At 42.3% G+C, this 17,263-nt stretch overlaps 1 protein-coding gene across 3 annotated transcripts in view; it reads left to right on the top strand.

Moving 5' to 3' along the window:
* The window catches only part of LOC137518356 (tight junction protein ZO-2-like), a 54,462-nt gene that overhangs the window by 7,540 nt on the left and 29,659 nt on the right, over positions 1 to 17,263 (top strand). For 2 of the 3 annotated variants that reach the window (XM_068236093.1, XM_068236084.1), the window contains one exon: positions 7,746 to 7,802. In XM_068236093.1, the coding sequence (XP_068092194.1) occupies positions 7,746 to 7,802 (57 nt within the window). The remainder of the gene's footprint in view (positions 1 to 7,745; positions 7,803 to 17,263) is intronic. The other variant, XM_068236102.1, reaches the window with a different exon arrangement.

Consider the following 17,263-nt stretch of genomic DNA (forward strand, 5'->3'; position numbering starts at 1 on the left):
GTTCTCAACGTGTGGTACGCGTACCCCAGGGGGTACTTCTGATGGTTCCAGGGGGTACTTGGGCTTGCTATACTTGACCAAATTTAGAGTTTTAGAAAATGATATATCTTATTTAAAAAAAACACCAAATTAGTGTTTTATCTAATTAATAGCAATAGTAAATGCTTGGAAATTGTTTAGAACCAATCATGTAGTACGATTAAATCTATATTTGTCAAGGGGTACTTGTGATGATGTTTACTATGCTAGGGGGTACTTGGTGAGTACAGGGTTTTAAAAGGGGTATATGCCAATAAAATGTTGAGAAACACTGTTTTTGATGACAGTCAGCCAGCATGGCTTTTCAGGACCGTCTCAGCTGAGAATTTAGCATGTGTGCAGGGGTCCCCGGACGTTGCATAAACATCTAGCACATTGGATCTTTTGAGACTCTGACACTCAACCACATAGTTTCCCTCCTCGCCACACCATTGTCACTGTGCTGTTGTCTCTCCTCACATCTTTATAGCAACAAAATGTCTCTAGCATATAGGCTAGCAATGCACCTGTATAGCACTCTGCCCCAAACTGTCACCCAAATCCCTGTCGGTGACTTATTGTGTATGCATCTTTAGAAGGAGCTGTGTTTACTAGAATGAGAAGCACATTCACATAATGGCCCTTATTCAATTCATTTTTTCTCCTACGTTTTTTCCTAGGAGATAATTTTTCATTGTTGGAAATAACATTTCAGCATTCTACAATCGAAAAGTACCAAGTAGGTGTAAAAGTACTGTCTTTCTGGTGGCTTAATGTGTACCTGAGGTGTTTAAAACCGAAGCAGACCGCACCTGGCCAAGGGGGCTCTGTAGGGGTGTGCAATTGGTCAATTTACTGAGGCTTACCACAGGACAATGGAGCAGCGAGGGAGGTCACAGCATGCATGGGGCTGGAGGAAGCCCCAGGTAAGTATAAATGCTGCGGTTTTTAAAGTCTCCAGGCTTCCTTTTGAAAGGCATTTTACTGTGTGAAAAGTGCAAATATCACTTAGGAGAAAAAGTGAATTGAAAAAGGGCCAGTGTGTCTTACTTGCCATCTGCATCAGTTGTATTTGATACAACTGATATTTGTATTTTCTGCTACTGTAACATGTCCACCTCTTAGGGCCGGTTCACACGTTCCCCTGTCATTTTTGCAGATGTTGCTTTTTCTTTACAGAACTGCTTCCATTCAAAATGATTAATCTTACTCCAGACATAAGGTTTTCTTAGAGGAACATTTGCGAAAATCTTAAAATTTAAAACACATGCAAATACTGTATATTCCTGCGTATAAGACTACTTTTTAACCCTTGCAAATCTTCTAAAAAGTTGGGGGCCGTCTTATACGCCGGGTATCATTGATGCCGGGTGATGCCCCCTATCCCGTTACCGTCTCTCAGATCTTGCTGCTGAGGACTGTAGGGAAGCGGCGCAGGCGCACATGTGCGAGATCTGAGAGGCAGAGAAGGAGGTAAATAGGATACAAGGGTGGGCCAGACAGGTGAAAGAGGCGTGTTTTTTATGGGCACAGCGCATTCTATTCCTCCATACCGCTCTGATAAACTGGTAGACAAGGAGAGTTGACCTATCCAACCAGTTAATTGACTATATACTGTTCTATACTGGGTACCACATACAGTACAGCACCAGTATATGATTTTTTTTTTTAAATTTTACTTGGTGTACGTTGGAAGAAGGGGTAGTCTTATACAGTGAGTATATCACAAGCTCTATATTTTAACTGAAAAAGTTGGGGGGTCGTCTTATACACCCAGTCGTCTTATACGCCGGAATATACAGTAAGTACATTTCTCCCAGAGTAAAATGAGCCATACATTACTTTTCTCCTATGTTGCTGTCACTTACAGTAGGTAGTAGAAATCTGACCTTACCGACAGATTTTGGACTAGCCCATCTTCTCATAGGGGAGTTCTCCGGGTTTTCTATATTTTTAAAGCACTTAGTGAATGGCAGTTGCTCCGTCCAACTGCCAAAATAGAGTGCAGGGAGGCTGGCCAGCATTTTTGTATTAGTAATTTTCATGGAATGTCTTTATAAAGAATAAAGGCCATGCTGAGAATCCCCCATGAAGAGATGGACTAGCACAAAATCTGTCGGTAATGTCAGATTTTTTACCTACTGTAAGTGACAACATAGGAGAAAAGTAATTTATGGCTCATTTTACTCTGGGAGAAATGTACTTCTTATTTGTTTTACATTTTTTAAGATTTTCACGATGGTTCCTCTTTAACGCAATACGCTTGCACTGTTAATACTTTCCCATAACTGAGTTTGCTGCACTTGTGAGTGTTTTGCATGGGAGCTGCCATCTTGCTGATAATGTCCGCATGAAGTTGCAAGTCAAGGATAATTCGTAGAATGTTTCAACCTTCTGTGCAGAGTCTCCTCGGCCCATTAGCTGAAACCATCACTACTACCGGTAGTCCTGCAAAAGTGAATACTTCTCTTGATTGTAGCAGTCTGACCTGGATAAATCTGACTGCTAGTTGGGTTTTCCTTATCCACACGACCTTGACTAATGTCACTCTGGACTTCTATAGCTTGTATTTATGATGTAAGGTGTGCTTAAAAGAGGAACTGTAACGCCAAAACGGCCCCTGGGGGGTACTCACCTCGGGTGGGGGAAGCCTCAGGATCCTAATGAGGCTTCCCACGCCGTCCTGCGTCCCTCGGGGGTCTCGCTGTAGCCCTCCGTGCAGTCCGGGCAGCGGTGACGTCATTATCTACCTTCCTGGCTCCTGCGCAGGCGCTCTGATGCCTCTCGGCGCCGAAGTAGGCGGAAATACCCGATCGCCGTCGGGTCTGCTCTACTGCGCAGGCGCAAGTTTCCGGCGCCTGCGCAGTAGAGCGGACCCGACGGAGATCGGGTATTTCCGTCTATTTCCGTGCCGAAAGTCGCCACAGCGCCCCCGCTGGAGCCAGCAAAGGTAAATATTGAACTGACAGTCGGCACAGTCGCCGGCTGTTCGGAGGGCTGCGGCGAGACCCCCGTGGGACAGAGGACGGCGTGGGAAGCCTCGTTAGGATCCGGAGGCTTCCCCCACCCGAGGTGAGTACCCCCCAGGGGAGGTTTTTGTTGTTACAGAGTCTCTTTAAATATGTACTGTACTGAATACTTTTGTTTTGCTATTAAATTCTTTCATCCAAGCTTCCCAAGGTTACATGCTCAAATTTTTATGAAGGACTGTGTAAAGGTGGCCATACACTGATAGATTTGCAGCAGATTCGACCATAAGATTTCTGTCCGATGCTTGTCAGGTCGAATCTGACAGGAATCTTATGTGTGCCACACACTAGTAACAGATTTCCAATAGAAATCGATCTAAATTGGATTAGATCCAATGCAACTCTATGGGCTGGCAGCAGATCGACCTAGATTTTCCATCCTGTCAGATCAAATTGATCGAAATCAGCCACAAAACGATTGATCGTTCAATTGAACATTGATTTGTGATCGATTGCTGAAATTGACCAGTGTATGGGCCCCTTTAGCCTTTCATTTTTAATTGTATTTTTTTGCAGTCCAAATGACCGGGGGAGGAGGGGGCAAATAAATCTAGCATATACTGGCTTTTCTGCTTTGTGGTACATTTCTCTGCTTGGTAAATGCTATGAACTCCAATTTCAGTTTACCTCGGGTACCTCATTTTGTAAAATTATTTTTGGTATGTGTGTGCTATATTGTTTTGTAGTGTGCATATCATAGACTGGTATCATGTGAGATGTTTTAAAGCTGAACTTTAATGGTGGTAAGGAAAATGGACCATCCCTTTTGACTCTAGTCGGCATATGGCTCTACCATATAAAGCTAGATTTTAGGGGGGGGGGGGGGGGGGTAAAGAATTAACTCCTATATTAAAATCTAGCTCTTTAGAGTGGTCAGTGGAGGACGTGCAGCAGGACACTATCCTTCCTCACACACCCCTGGTCTGTAGCCATTGGCATTTGCTAGTAACACAGCACAACGCAGCTGGCACAGCACACTGTTTCACCTTATTCCTCCTGCTTGTACTTTATGCAGGGTAAATGGGAATGCATTTAGGAAAAAGTTCTTATGTTGATTGCACAACCATTGTAAGGGTGCCCATTAATGGTACAATATTTTCTTCAGATGCAACAGAATTTTGTTGATCAGTATATTGGATTTTACAATCTTTTCTGTAAAGAGAGAAAGTGCCCTAATTGACCCGTTTATGGCATTTTCTTCTGATTGCTTAATTGTACTGTTAATGGGCACCTTAAAGTGAACCCATGGTGAGAGTGATATGGAGCAGTGGCGTAGCAATGGGGATAGCAGCCATAGCGTTGCTTTTTTTTTTTTTTTGGGCCGGCCGGGGCCCCCCTCCCTCACCTCGGCGCCCCCGCCCCCCCTCACCTGGGGGGTCCCCCCTCCTTTAATCAGTGGCGAGAGTGCGGCATATACAGAAAGCTCCGGCGGGGGTAATCAGCCGCTAGAGGTTCAGCTGCCTCCGGGCTACGCTGTCTCCTCTGTATTGCTGCTCGCACCACTTCCTGGTTTATTGTGAGCAGCAATACAGAGAAGACACCGTAGCCCGGGAGGCAGCTGAACCTCTAGCGGCTGATTACCCCGCCGGCGCCGGAGCTTCCTGTATATGCCGCTCTCTCGCAGCTGATGGAAGGAGGGGGGACCCCAGGTGAGGCGGGGGGGGGAATAGGAGTCGGGCCTCTACCCCACTAACTGCTCAGCTACCTCCCCTCTCACCCTGGCTACCTAATTGCCCACCCGGCTGCCTAACTGCCCACTACCTAACTGTCCACCCTCCCACCCGGCTACCTAACCTCCCACCCGGCTACCTCACACCCACTGCCCACCGGGCTACCTAACTGCCCACCGGGCTACCTAACTGCCCACCGGGCTACCTAACTGCCCACCGGGCTACCTAACTGCCCACCGGGCTACCTAACTGCCCACCGGGCTACCTAACTGCCCACCGGGCTACCTAACTGCCCACCTGGGCTACCTAACTGCTCACCCTCCCACCCGGGCTACCTAACTGCTCACCCTCCCACCCGGCTACCTATCTGCCTACCCTGCCACCCAGCTACCTAGCTGCCCACCTGGCTACCTAACTGCCCACCCTGCCACCCGGCTACCTAACTGCCCACCCTTCTACCTAACTTCCCACCCGGCTACCTAACTGCCCACCCGTCTACCTATCTGCCTACCCTCCCACCCAGCTACCTAACTGCCTACCCAGTGCAGTGCCTGCACCGCAAATAGTGTGCCAGCCTGCCCAACCACCCTCCCTCCAGGTAATTAATGTTAGCCCACTATAGACCTAACTACATATACTGTATTTTGTGGGGAAATCTGGCGACAATCTGATTGCATTTTGTGGGGAAATCTGCCAATAATCTGGTTGCATATTGTAGGGAAATCTGCCAACAATCTGGTTGCATTTTGTGGGGAAATCTGCTGCCAATCTGGTTGCATTTTGTTAGGAAATCTGCCGACAATCTGGTTGCATATTGTAGGAAAATCTGCCAACAATCTGGTTGCATTTTGTGTGGAAATCTGCCGACAATCTGGTTGCATATTGTAGGGAAATCTGCCGACAATCTGGTTGCATATTGTAGGGAAATCTGCCGACAATCTGGTTGCATATTGTAGGGAAATCTGCCGACAATCTGGTTGCATTTTGTGGGGAAATCAGATTTCCCCACAAAATGTTTGGGTGGGAGGTCCGAGGTCCGTGGGGTTGGAAGGTCGTGGGGGTGGGGGGGGGGGGGGATAGACCCTGAACAAGCATGCAGCAGATCAGGTGTCTCTGACAATATTGTTAGAACTGACAAGATTAGCTGCATGCTTGTTTCTGGTATTGTTCAGACCCTACTGCAGCCAAATAGATCAGCAGGGCTGTCAGTTAACTGGCATTGTTTAAAAGGAAATAAATGTGGCAGCCTCCATATCCCTTATGTTACAGTTGTCCTGTAAGAAGCAGTGGTGCAATCACTCATGATGGCTGCTGTTGTGTAGCATAATGTAAGAATAGGGAAAGCACACTCCAGTGGTGAAATAAAATTATATAATCCTAGGGCTACATAGTGACAGATATTTGTTTCAGAGACACAACCCTCTTTCTCAATTTAGGCAAAAAAAAAAAAAAACTTAGGTTCCATTTTAGGTCACTAATTATATTTTTCAGGCAAAGTAGGCACTGCTTAATTGTAACAAGGCTGTGGAGGGGTACAGTATAGATAGAACATTGGCTACTATTCCAGGCAGAGGAACTGTGTGACTTGAGTAAATTAAATATGGGTAAGCAGATTAGTGTTGACATTTCCAGTGTAGCAAGAGGTCAGATTTTCATTCCTTTTTTTCCTGGAGTTTTAATTAAACTGTCTACTGAAATGTGACTTCTGCACATCTGACTGTTTTCTTCTCTGACAAGGCAGCTGCTTTCTTTAAAAACATAAGGCTTGGGAGTTGCACTTAGTAAGAGGGCATGCATCCCAGGAATTTGCATGTTCTATTACCCAGGACATTTGATAGTTTGTTTTTATCTTGGGAAGTCTTCAGTTATTCTTTTTATTTTATTTTTTTTTCCAAGACCTTGCAGGGCGTTTTTATCTTTTTTTTTTTTTTTTTTACATTATAAAAGGCAACATTTCAGTAGTTTCCTTTCCTGATGGTTTTCTGACTTTTGACACACTGTTGTAAAAGTACCGATACATAACAAATAAAATTGCTAATTTTCCAATTTTGGTTTATAAATCAAAAGAACATAATGAATAAAATTGCTAATTTTACAATATTTGTTTAGAAATTATTAAATCTGTTTTTACTCACTGTAAAATCTTTCCATTCTTTGATTTAACTTTATGTAATGTATTATTACTGGTGGCAAGTGATCTTGGCTGAATGGTCATTTACTGAAAACAGTACAAACACCTAGCTGGTCCCCCAGAATGCTCAGCCATTGGGGGGTGGGGATTCAGCATAATAAACAGCCAAGGATAAGTCTCAGTGGGAGGGTGGGGCTACATGCCACTATAAGGCAATGTATAGCCATAGAAGGTGTTTCTGATGCTGAAACCAGGATAGGTGACATAAGAGTTGGGTATCCTGAATAATTTACTGCATTCTACTATGTTATTACAGTTCCTCTTTAATGTGATTTTAAAGGAAAAGCCCATTGATTGTCACAAGATTGAATGTACTTTTCAGTGAGCTTTTCAGAGTGGTCGTAGACAAAAAAAATTCCACGTGTAGCCATATGCAAATCATACTATCGGTAGAAGAGTATGCAAATTATGTTGCAAATTGTTTTCATAGCATTTTATTTTGACATTGCAGTGTTGTGTAACTGTGTGTGCAATACAGTTGTTTGCTGATATGATTATACTCCACCAGCTTCCTAAAAGTTTGAGTAAAAACGCACACACACACCCTGGTGGGTGGTAATTATAACCGTGTGTGGAATAAGTGCACATGCTAGGGTTTTACAGAATGCAGCTGCAACCACACAGCCTGGAATGGACAGTGAACATGAGAATATAAATTCAGAGATAAAAGCACTTGCCCCCCCAAAATTGAAATAACAATCCAGTAAGCACATACTTGTTGATAGCAAAGGTATCCCACAACAAAACCTACATCTTAATAGCAGAAAAAGTCTTACTGCGTGTACTGAAGGTATTCTCTGTTTTCTGATTGCTCATTAAAATATTATTTTTTCTCAGCAGGGATATGGATTAGAGGACACAGTTTGGGAACAGTACACAGTGACTTTACAGAGGGTGAGGTTCTAAAATTATGTTTTCATGTTTGCATCTGTTTGTTTTTAATGTGTTTTTAGACCTGCTCCTAAATAGAGCTTTCCTGGAATCCCCTACTCTTTGTATGTAAAAAAAAAAAAAAAAAAAAAAGATTGCATATCTGAGGGTTTTTTTGTTTTTGTTTTATACTGTCCGCCAATCTAGCACGTGTATAAATGCTCATCTAAAGACTCGGTGTAATGAAACTGTGACCACCAAGTGCTCTGTTCTCTTTCTCACTTTGCCCACCAGAAGGTACTCAATTGTGCTCTCATCCCTCTTCCCCCTTTATGGAAGACAAACGAATCACTTAGCTATAGCCGAAAACAAATCTGGATGCACTTGGGGCCAAAACTCCTACCCTACAGATTACGGTAAGTCCTGATACCTGAGGGTGACAGGCTGAACTCTGTAAATACTTACAGGGTGCATTTCTCTGTGTTTTCCTTTTGTCCTGTGCAAGAGTTTAGGTCCACTTTAATAGAAGTCCAACTGTCAAAAAAACATAGAAAGCAGTTTATATGCTTGTTTTCTCACTTATAGTCGAGATTAGTATTGAAGTAAACCTCCAACAATGACAGACAGCAGTTAAAAATCTTGTCTTTTTATGGTGAGACAGGTTTTTATTGTTGTGAAACCTGAAACACATTCCTGTCCTAGTGTTATTTACATCAGAAAGTGAGGAACATCAAGTTCTCACCATGTGCAATAAAGTCCTGCCAGAGGTTATATGCCTTCAATAGTCTATCCCAAGTATACATAGTTTTGATACATATAGAACTAAACCTATTGCTAAAGTGTTGTACTTTATTAGCCTGTGGTAGAAGTACGACTATATCAGACACGAGACCTCTCTAAAATAGCTATTTGTTAATTTATCCTTAAATGACAGTACATCAAATTAATATGTACAATCAACGCTAACTGATCCTTTTCAATTAGGCTAAAGTTTCCCAAAGCTCTCCCCAGTTCCCTCATGGTAAAAAAAAAAAAAAAAAAAAAAAAAAAAAAATACATACATACATACATACATACATACTTACTTACTTACTTACTTACTTACTTACTTACTTACATACTTACATACTTACATACTTACATACTTACATACTTTACATACATACTTTACATACATACATACATACATACTTTACATACATACATACATACATACATACATACTTTACATACATACATACTTTACATACATACATACTTACTTACATACATACATACATCTTGCCAGAATAAATGCACTGTATATTTTTTGCTTCCTATGTAGATGTAACTTGCGTTAGATATTGAAATCTGACATTCGTGAACCGCCTACAAACCGGTTTTGGATTAGTCCATATGGTTAAAATTTCCTTTACTACTGTAGTTGCAGGGTGGCTTGTGTTAGAGGAAATAGTCAAAAGTTAGTAAATGCCAGACTAAACAGGTTGCAGTATGGGCTTTAATGCTTCCAAGGATGGAAATATCCTGATTGGGTGTGGCAAGGAGTTCCAAAGTTTAAGCGCAACATGACAGAAGGCCATCGCTCCAAAGATTTTGGGGTGGATTTTTGAGGTGACCAAGGTGTTAGATCCTTTTGATCTAAGATTGTGGGACAACTGATGAAGACAGATTCCTGCTGTGCAATTCATATTGTCGCGTAACAGCTTGATTTACTTAGAGGAACTCCAGTGAAAATAATGTAATAAAGGTGCTTAATTTTTACAATAAGCATGTATATTTCCCACAATGCAACAAGGTTTACAGACTGGAAACTGCCAGGAGTACCATGGTCCTCAGTTTCTTGTGGGAGGGGTTGCACCAAGACAAGACAAATAACATTTATATCGCGCTTTTCTCCTGGCAGACTCAAAGCGCCAGAGCTGCAGCCACTAGGACGCACAGTAGCAGTGTTAGGGAGACTTGCCTAAGGTCTACTACTGAATAGGTGCTGGTTTACTGAACAGGCAGAGCCAAGATTCGAACCCTGGTCTCCTGTGTCAGAGGCAGAGCCCTTGACCATTACACCATCCAGCCACCACAATATCAGCCATACAGAGCCCCCTGATGATCAGTATGTAAAAAGGAATAGATTTCTCATGTAAAAGGGGGTATCAGCTACTGATTGGGATGACGTTTAAGATGAAGTTTAATTCTTGGTCACAGTTTATCTTTAAAGCAAACTTGTGAATTCACAAAACATGAAAAAAGAGGAAGAGAAAGAAAAACATATTTGAATTATGTCAATTTTCAGACCCAATCTCTTGTTTTAGATGCTCCTTGCAGCTTTTTTTTTTTTTTTCCTTCCTCTAAAATTTTATAAAATTTGTGCTTCCCTGATGTGCATTTTTAAACTGTTTTTTAAAATAGTTTTATGTTGCCCACCAAAAGGTTATGTAGCATCCCTTTGATGTTTCACAAATGGCCCTCACCCACCTTGCCCTGAAAACCAAAATTTCTGCACTTTTCAAAGCCATGTCAAAAGCTGCATGGAGACAAGTTCTTAAAGGACCACTTTCGTGAAAAATGTTAAAATTTTAAGTACATGAAAACCCATAAGTAAAAAGTACATTTCTTCCAGAGTAGAATGCGCTATTAATTACTTTTCTCCTACATACACTCACCTAAAGGATTATTAAGAACACAATACTAATACGGTGTTTGACCCCCTTTCGCCTTCAGAACTGCCTTAATTCTACGTGGCATTGATTCAACAAGGTGCTGAAAGCATTCTTTAGAAATGTTGGCCCATATTGATAGGATAGCAGCTTTCAGTTGATGGAGATTTGTGGGGTGCACATCCAGGAAAAGAAGCTCCCATTCCATCACATCCCAAAGATGCTCTATTAGGTTGAGACCTGGTGACTGTGAGGGCCATTTTAGTACAGTGAACTCATTATCATGTTCAAGAAACCAATTTGAAATGATTCAAGCTTTGTGAAATGATGCATTATCCTGCTGGAAGTAGCCATCAGAGGATGGGTACATGGTGGTCATGAAGGGATGGACATGGTCAGAAACAATACTCACCCCGTGGCATTTAAACGATGCCCAATTGGCACTAAGAGGCCTAAAGTGTGCCAAGTAAACATCCCCCCCCACCCCACACCATTATACCGCCTCTACCACATGCCTGCACAGTGGTAACAGGGCATGATGGATCCATGTTCTCATTCTGTTTACGCCAAATTCTGACTGTATCGAGACTCATCGGACCAAGCAACATTTTCCAGTCTTCGTGCAAATTGTAGCCTCTTTTTTTCCTATTTGTAGTGGAGATGAGTGGTACCTGGTGGAGTCTTCTGCTGTTGTAACCCATCCGCCTCAAGGTTGTGCATGTTGTGGCTTTACAAATGTTTTGCTGCATTCCTCGGTTGTAACTAGTGGTTATTTCAGTCAAAGTTGCTCTTCTATCAGCTTGAATCAATCGGCCCATTCTCCTCTGACCTCTAGCATCAACAAGGCATTTTCGCCCACAGGACTGCCGCATACTGGATGTTTTTCCCTTTTCACACCATTCTTTGTAAACCCTAGAAATGGTTGTGCGTGAAAATCCCAGTAACTGAGCAGATTGTGAAATACTCAGACCGGCCTGTCTGGCACCAACAACCATGCCACGCACAAAATTACTTAAATCACCTTTCTTTCCCATTCTGACATTCAATTTGGAGTTCAGGAGATTGCCTTGACCAGGACCACACCCCTAAATGCATTGAAGCAACTGCCATGTGATTGGTTGATTAGATAACTGCATTAATGAGAAATTGAACCGGTGTTCCTAATAATCCTTTAGGTGAGTGTATGTTGCTGCCACTTACAATAGGTAGTAGAAATATGACAGAATTGCCAGGTTTTAGACCAGCCTACCTACTCATGGTGGATTCTCTGTTTTCTCATTTTCAAAAGCACTTGAATGGCAGTTGTTCAGTCCAACTGCCAGAATCGTGTGCAAGCAGGTGTGTGGGCAGGCTACATATTTATAAAAGCACTCCCTGGAAAGGATATATGCATTAAGTTCTGAGAATCCCTCATGAAAAGATGGACTAGTTAAAAACCTTTCAGTTATGTCAGATTAAGTGACAGCAACATAGAAGAAAAGTAGAATGGTTTTCTGTGGAAGAAATATATATTATCTGTATGGGTGTACATGTATTTTTTATATTTTACTATTTTTTGCGATAGTGGTCCTTTAAGCAGCTTTCATGTTTTGAAATGCAGCTGCTAACTGCTATGGCATGCGTGCAGCAACTAGTTGCTCTGGCTTACTATAGTTGCTAGCAGCTGCATTGGATAACATTAGCAGTAACCGCTTAGCAACTTGTCAGAACAACAAAGTCTGTCTGCAATGACTCTTAGTGATGCATAATCCTATTCTCTATCTATGCCAGTATGTACAGATTGAGAACAACCTCCCTTCTCCTAAACATTACCTCTCCCTCTACCTGGGAATGCCTTCTCTGGGGTTGTCTGACATCCTGGACAAGGAATGTGTTCATTGAGATACTAATTATTCAGAGTCAATGCAAATTTATGCATAAAAATGGACCAATAAGATACTGCTAAGGTGGAATCTGATTGGTCCGTTATCAAGCTGCTTAAATTTGCATTCAGAATTTGCATAATCCTGAATTATCTCAGAATGATTTGCATTGCATTGACCCTCCCTAGTACACACTGATGACACGAAGTGTAATCCTTTGACGATCCAAAATGCCACATTTTGTCAGCTACATTAAGCCTTGTAATAATGATTTGTTGTTTTTACTGTTCTGTATTATACCCAGATGTTCATGTGTTTACAATCCAGTACTAGTTCCCATGAACTGAGTGACCCCGACAGCTAATCCTAATGCAATTTTTGATACTGTAGTGTAAAAATATGATGCTTAAGTACCGGTATTCAAACTTTTTACATTCTGTTTAAAAATACAGTTCCATATATTCAGTTTGGTTGCTGCTCAGTCACCTTATGCCTGGTACCTACCATTCAATTTCCCATCAAATAGATGGGTCGATAGATAATTTCCAAGAAATCAGATCGGATTTCTGATCATTTTTGATAACTTCTATGCAAATCGGTCAGAAAAACGATCGGAAATCAGATCAGATCTGTCGGAGATTATCTATTCGACCAATCTGACGGGAAATTACATGGTGTGTACCAGGCTTTATAGCTATTTTTTCATGCTTGCTGTTTGATTTCATATACAGGGAGTGCAGAATTATTAGGCAAATTAGTATTTTGACCACATCTTCCTCTTTATGCATGTTGTCTTACTCCAAGCTGTATAGACTCGAAACCCTACTACCAAATAAGCATATTAGGTGATGTGCATCTCTGTAATGAGAAGGGGTGTGGTCTAATGACATCAACACCCTATATCAGGTGTGCATAATTATTAGGCAACTTCCTTTCCTTTGGCAAAATAGGTCAAAAGAAGGACTTGACAGGCTCAGAAAAGTCAAAAATAGTGAGATATCTTGCAAAGGGATGCAGCACTCTTAAAATTGCAAAGCTTCTGAAGCGCGATCTTTGAACAATCAATCGTTTCATTCAAAATAGTCAACAAGGTCGCAGGAAGCGTGTGGAAAAACCAAGGCGCAAAATAACTGCCCATGAACTGAGAAAAGTCAAGCGTGCAGCTGCCAAGATGCCACTTGCCACCAGTTTGGCCATATTTCAGAGCTGCAACATCACTGGAGTGCCCAAAAGCACAAGGTGTGCAATACTCAGAGACATGGCCAAGGTAAGAAAGGCTGAAAGACTACCACCACTGAACAAGACACACAAGCTGAAACGTCAAGACTGGGCCAAGAAATATCTCAAGACTGATTTTTCTAAGGTTTTATGGACTGATGAAATGAGTGAGTCTTGATGGGCCAGATGGATGGGCCCGTGGCTGGATTGGTAAAGGGCAGAGAGCTCCAGTCCGACTCAGACGCCAGCAAGGTGGAGGTGGGAGTACTGGTTTGGACTGGTATCTTCAAAGATGAGCTTGTGGGGCCTTTTCGGGTTGAGGATGGAGTCAAGCTCAACTCCCAGTCCTACTGCCAGTTTCTGGAAGACACCTTCTTCAAGCAGTGGTACAGGAAGAAGTCTGCAACATTCAAGAAAAACATGATTTTCATGCAGGACAATGCTCCATCACACGCGTCCAAGTACTCCACAGCGTGGCCGGCACGAAAGGGTATAAAAGAAGAAAAACTAATGACATGGCCTCCTTGTTCACCTGATCTGAACCCCATTGAGAACCTGTGGTCCATCATAAAATTTGAGATTTACAAGGAGGGAAAACAGTACACCTCTCTGAACAGTGTCTGGGATGCTGTGGTTGCTGCTGCACGCAATGTTGATGGCGAACAGATCAAAACACTGACATACTCCATGGATGGCAGGCTTTTGAGTGTCCTTGCAAAGAAAGGTGACTATATTGGTCACTGATTTGTTTTTGAATGTCAAATGTATATTTGTGAATGTTGAGATGTTATATTGGTTTCACTGGTAAAAATAATTGAAATGGGTATATATTTGTTTTTTGTTAAGTTGCCTAATAATTATGCACAGTAAAAGTCACCTGCACACACAGATATCCCCCTAAAATAGCTAAAACTAAAAACAAACTAAAAACTACTTTCAAAAATATTCAGATTTGATATTAATGAGTTTTTTGGGTTCATTGAGACCATGGTTGTTGTTCAATAATAAAATTATTCCTCAAAAATACAACTTGCCTAATAATTCTGCACTCCCTGTAGCTGGGAAAAGGTAGTCATACATTTTATGGTACACTGTACAGATGTATCTGTTGTCAGAATCTGACCCAATTAAGGCTTATATTCACACCCCAACAATCTGTCCAACTATCTTCTAAACTTGGTCTGTTGAAAGATAGCTGGGCGTGTGTATGGCTGGCAAACAAGATGACTAACTGATACCAGATTGTTTGCCAGATCCAACCGGCGGATCAACCTGCACAACTACCATGCAGGTTGCAACATGTGTACTTGTGTCTTTTAAACAACTTTATTTTTTTTTTAAGGCAGAAATGTTGTGGAGTTTTTCATTTAGCTTACACGCATAGTATTTACCGTGAGTTGGTTGTTTAGTTGGTTGGCATGTGCGTACGTACTTGTCATGTAAACAACTTGTTGGACGTGTGTATGAGCCTTTATAGCTGAAGTTTAAATGACCACGGCAATATTGATGAGTGGGTTTTCAGTACTGAAGTTGTCTGAAACCACATGTTAACACTAAGGTCTTGACATTGGAAGTCTGCATCTCAGCACTGTAATGGATAGCGGAGATACTGCCGCAACAGCAAGCGGTATGGCGGCTATCTCCGCGTCCCAGCCAGCGGTCTCCGCCGCGCAGTTACATGCTGGTGCTTTGCCTGGTCCTTCTGTTGCTCATAGACGAAGGGCTACACGCGACAGGACCTTTATGCAACTAGAAGGGGTCAGCTGATCAGTCGGTCAGCTGACTCCAGCTATGCTCCGGATTGGCTGAGTGACTGGGGCGGCGCTGTGGAGCGCTTGCAGTATATATAGGACAGGTCATTCAGTTGCTCCGCGTCTGCTGTTGCAAATGCTACGTGTTAGCACTCAGACCTAGTCAGATCCCAAAGTGTGCTAGAACCAGCAGGAGCTGGGGATCCACACTTAGCCAGTTTCTGTTGATAGCTTAAAGTAATAATTGAATTGTATTATTTGTTATGACCCTCTGCTAGCTTGACTACTCTTCTGTTTACTGATCCTGTACCTTTGCCTATCTGATATAGTTGCTGACTCTGCCTGAAACACTACTCTGAACTAGCTTTCTGTCTCTGTACCGTATCTGTCCGCTCGTTGCCAAATCTGCTTGTCTGACTCTCCTGTCCTCACCAGTGAGCCTAGTCACTGGTGAGGGATTCTCTGCTAGCATCGCCTGCTTCACTTGTGACTACTAGCTGCAGTACTATCTGAATCACCTGCTCCTCAGGTGGTCAGTAGCTGCAGTACAGTCTGAATTACCTGCTCCTCAGGTGATTACTAGCTGTAGTACTATCTGAATTACCTGCTCCTCAGGTGATCAGTAGCTGCATTACTGTCTTTATCACCTGCTCCTCAGGTGAATAGTCACTACAGTACTATCCTCTCTACCTGATCCTCAGGTGATAATGGGTACACTACAGTCTGAATCACCCGCGCCTTGGGTGATCAGTACACTTGTTTAAACATATTTCTACCTCTCCTCGGGTGAACTTTCTCACTATTGTCTGCATCTCCAGCTCGCTGGAGTTTGTACTCCTGCGTTATATAGAGATATTCCTCTCTCCCAGCTCCTCTGGGAAAGTGAGTATCTCTATCATTACTGTTGCACCAAACACCTACCCTTACATTGGTTGTCCTGTTTCTGGCTATACCAGTATTATTGGTGAATCTGCAGATCACACATAATCAGGTATAGCGTCTGTATTATTGGTGATACTGCAGATCACCAATAATCAGAGAAATCTGTTCTCGCTGACACCAATCGTTACACTCCCCCTTTAAATTTGTAAACCTTAGTTCAGTTTCAGCTTGAAAATTGGCACTGCTTCAACTCCCTCCAGTGGTGGTCCATAAAATTTATCTTTTTTTTCTTCACATAGTTGACCTAATGACTTTTTATGCATTTACACAAGTTGAGCTTTGCTATTTTAATTGTAGCTTTGTTGTACCTGCCACATCCTCAGATCAGCAGGATCAATTAATCATGAAAAATCCACCCTACCACTAAATATTGCACTAAAATGCTATGAGTCCTCTTAAAGAACAATGCTTTTGCAATGCTGCAGTTGGGTAGGAAATGGTGTTTTGAATTGAATTTCTAGTCTTTTTGTTTAATTTGATCAATACTATATGAGCACTGCACTGCGTGTCATAGGAGGTCGGCTGTGTCAATCTAAAATCATGAGTTCTTTTGGGTTATGTGGAGTAACAGTTCTGAGGCAGGGGACATACAGTCCTGGACATGGTATGATCTGCAAAGCAAGTACTGCTAGATGTATCTATGCCATGGAGATGAAAATTTGAAGTGCATGTCTATTCTAGAAGTTTAACTTGGGGGTTGGGCCTCATGATCTGGTTTCAAATATATATACACACTTTATTCTGCAAGCACTCTTGAGTACAGTGGTGTGCCCATAGGCATTTGTTATAGAACATACAGAGAAATTTAGAGCCAGATGATAAATTGCTCCATATGTCAACCTACAAAAACAACAATAATACCCTAGTCTCTGCATGTGCTTAATTCAATTTCATTTATTGGTAACATACAAAAATTCCCCAGTGTTCTGTGTAGCCTTAACCCCCCCCCCCCCCCCCCCCAAAAACAATTAAAACCATAGGTCAAGACACGTGCAATCAATTTCCCAATGTCCCTGTGAGGGTAGTCTCCGTATTTTTGGTCGCTCAGCTCTCGCCTA

This window comes from Hyperolius riggenbachi, chromosome 1 (assembly GCF_040937935.1).
Source record: "Hyperolius riggenbachi isolate aHypRig1 chromosome 1, aHypRig1.pri, whole genome shotgun sequence".
NCBI lineage: Eukaryota > Metazoa > Chordata > Amphibia > Anura > Hyperoliidae > Hyperolius > Hyperolius riggenbachi.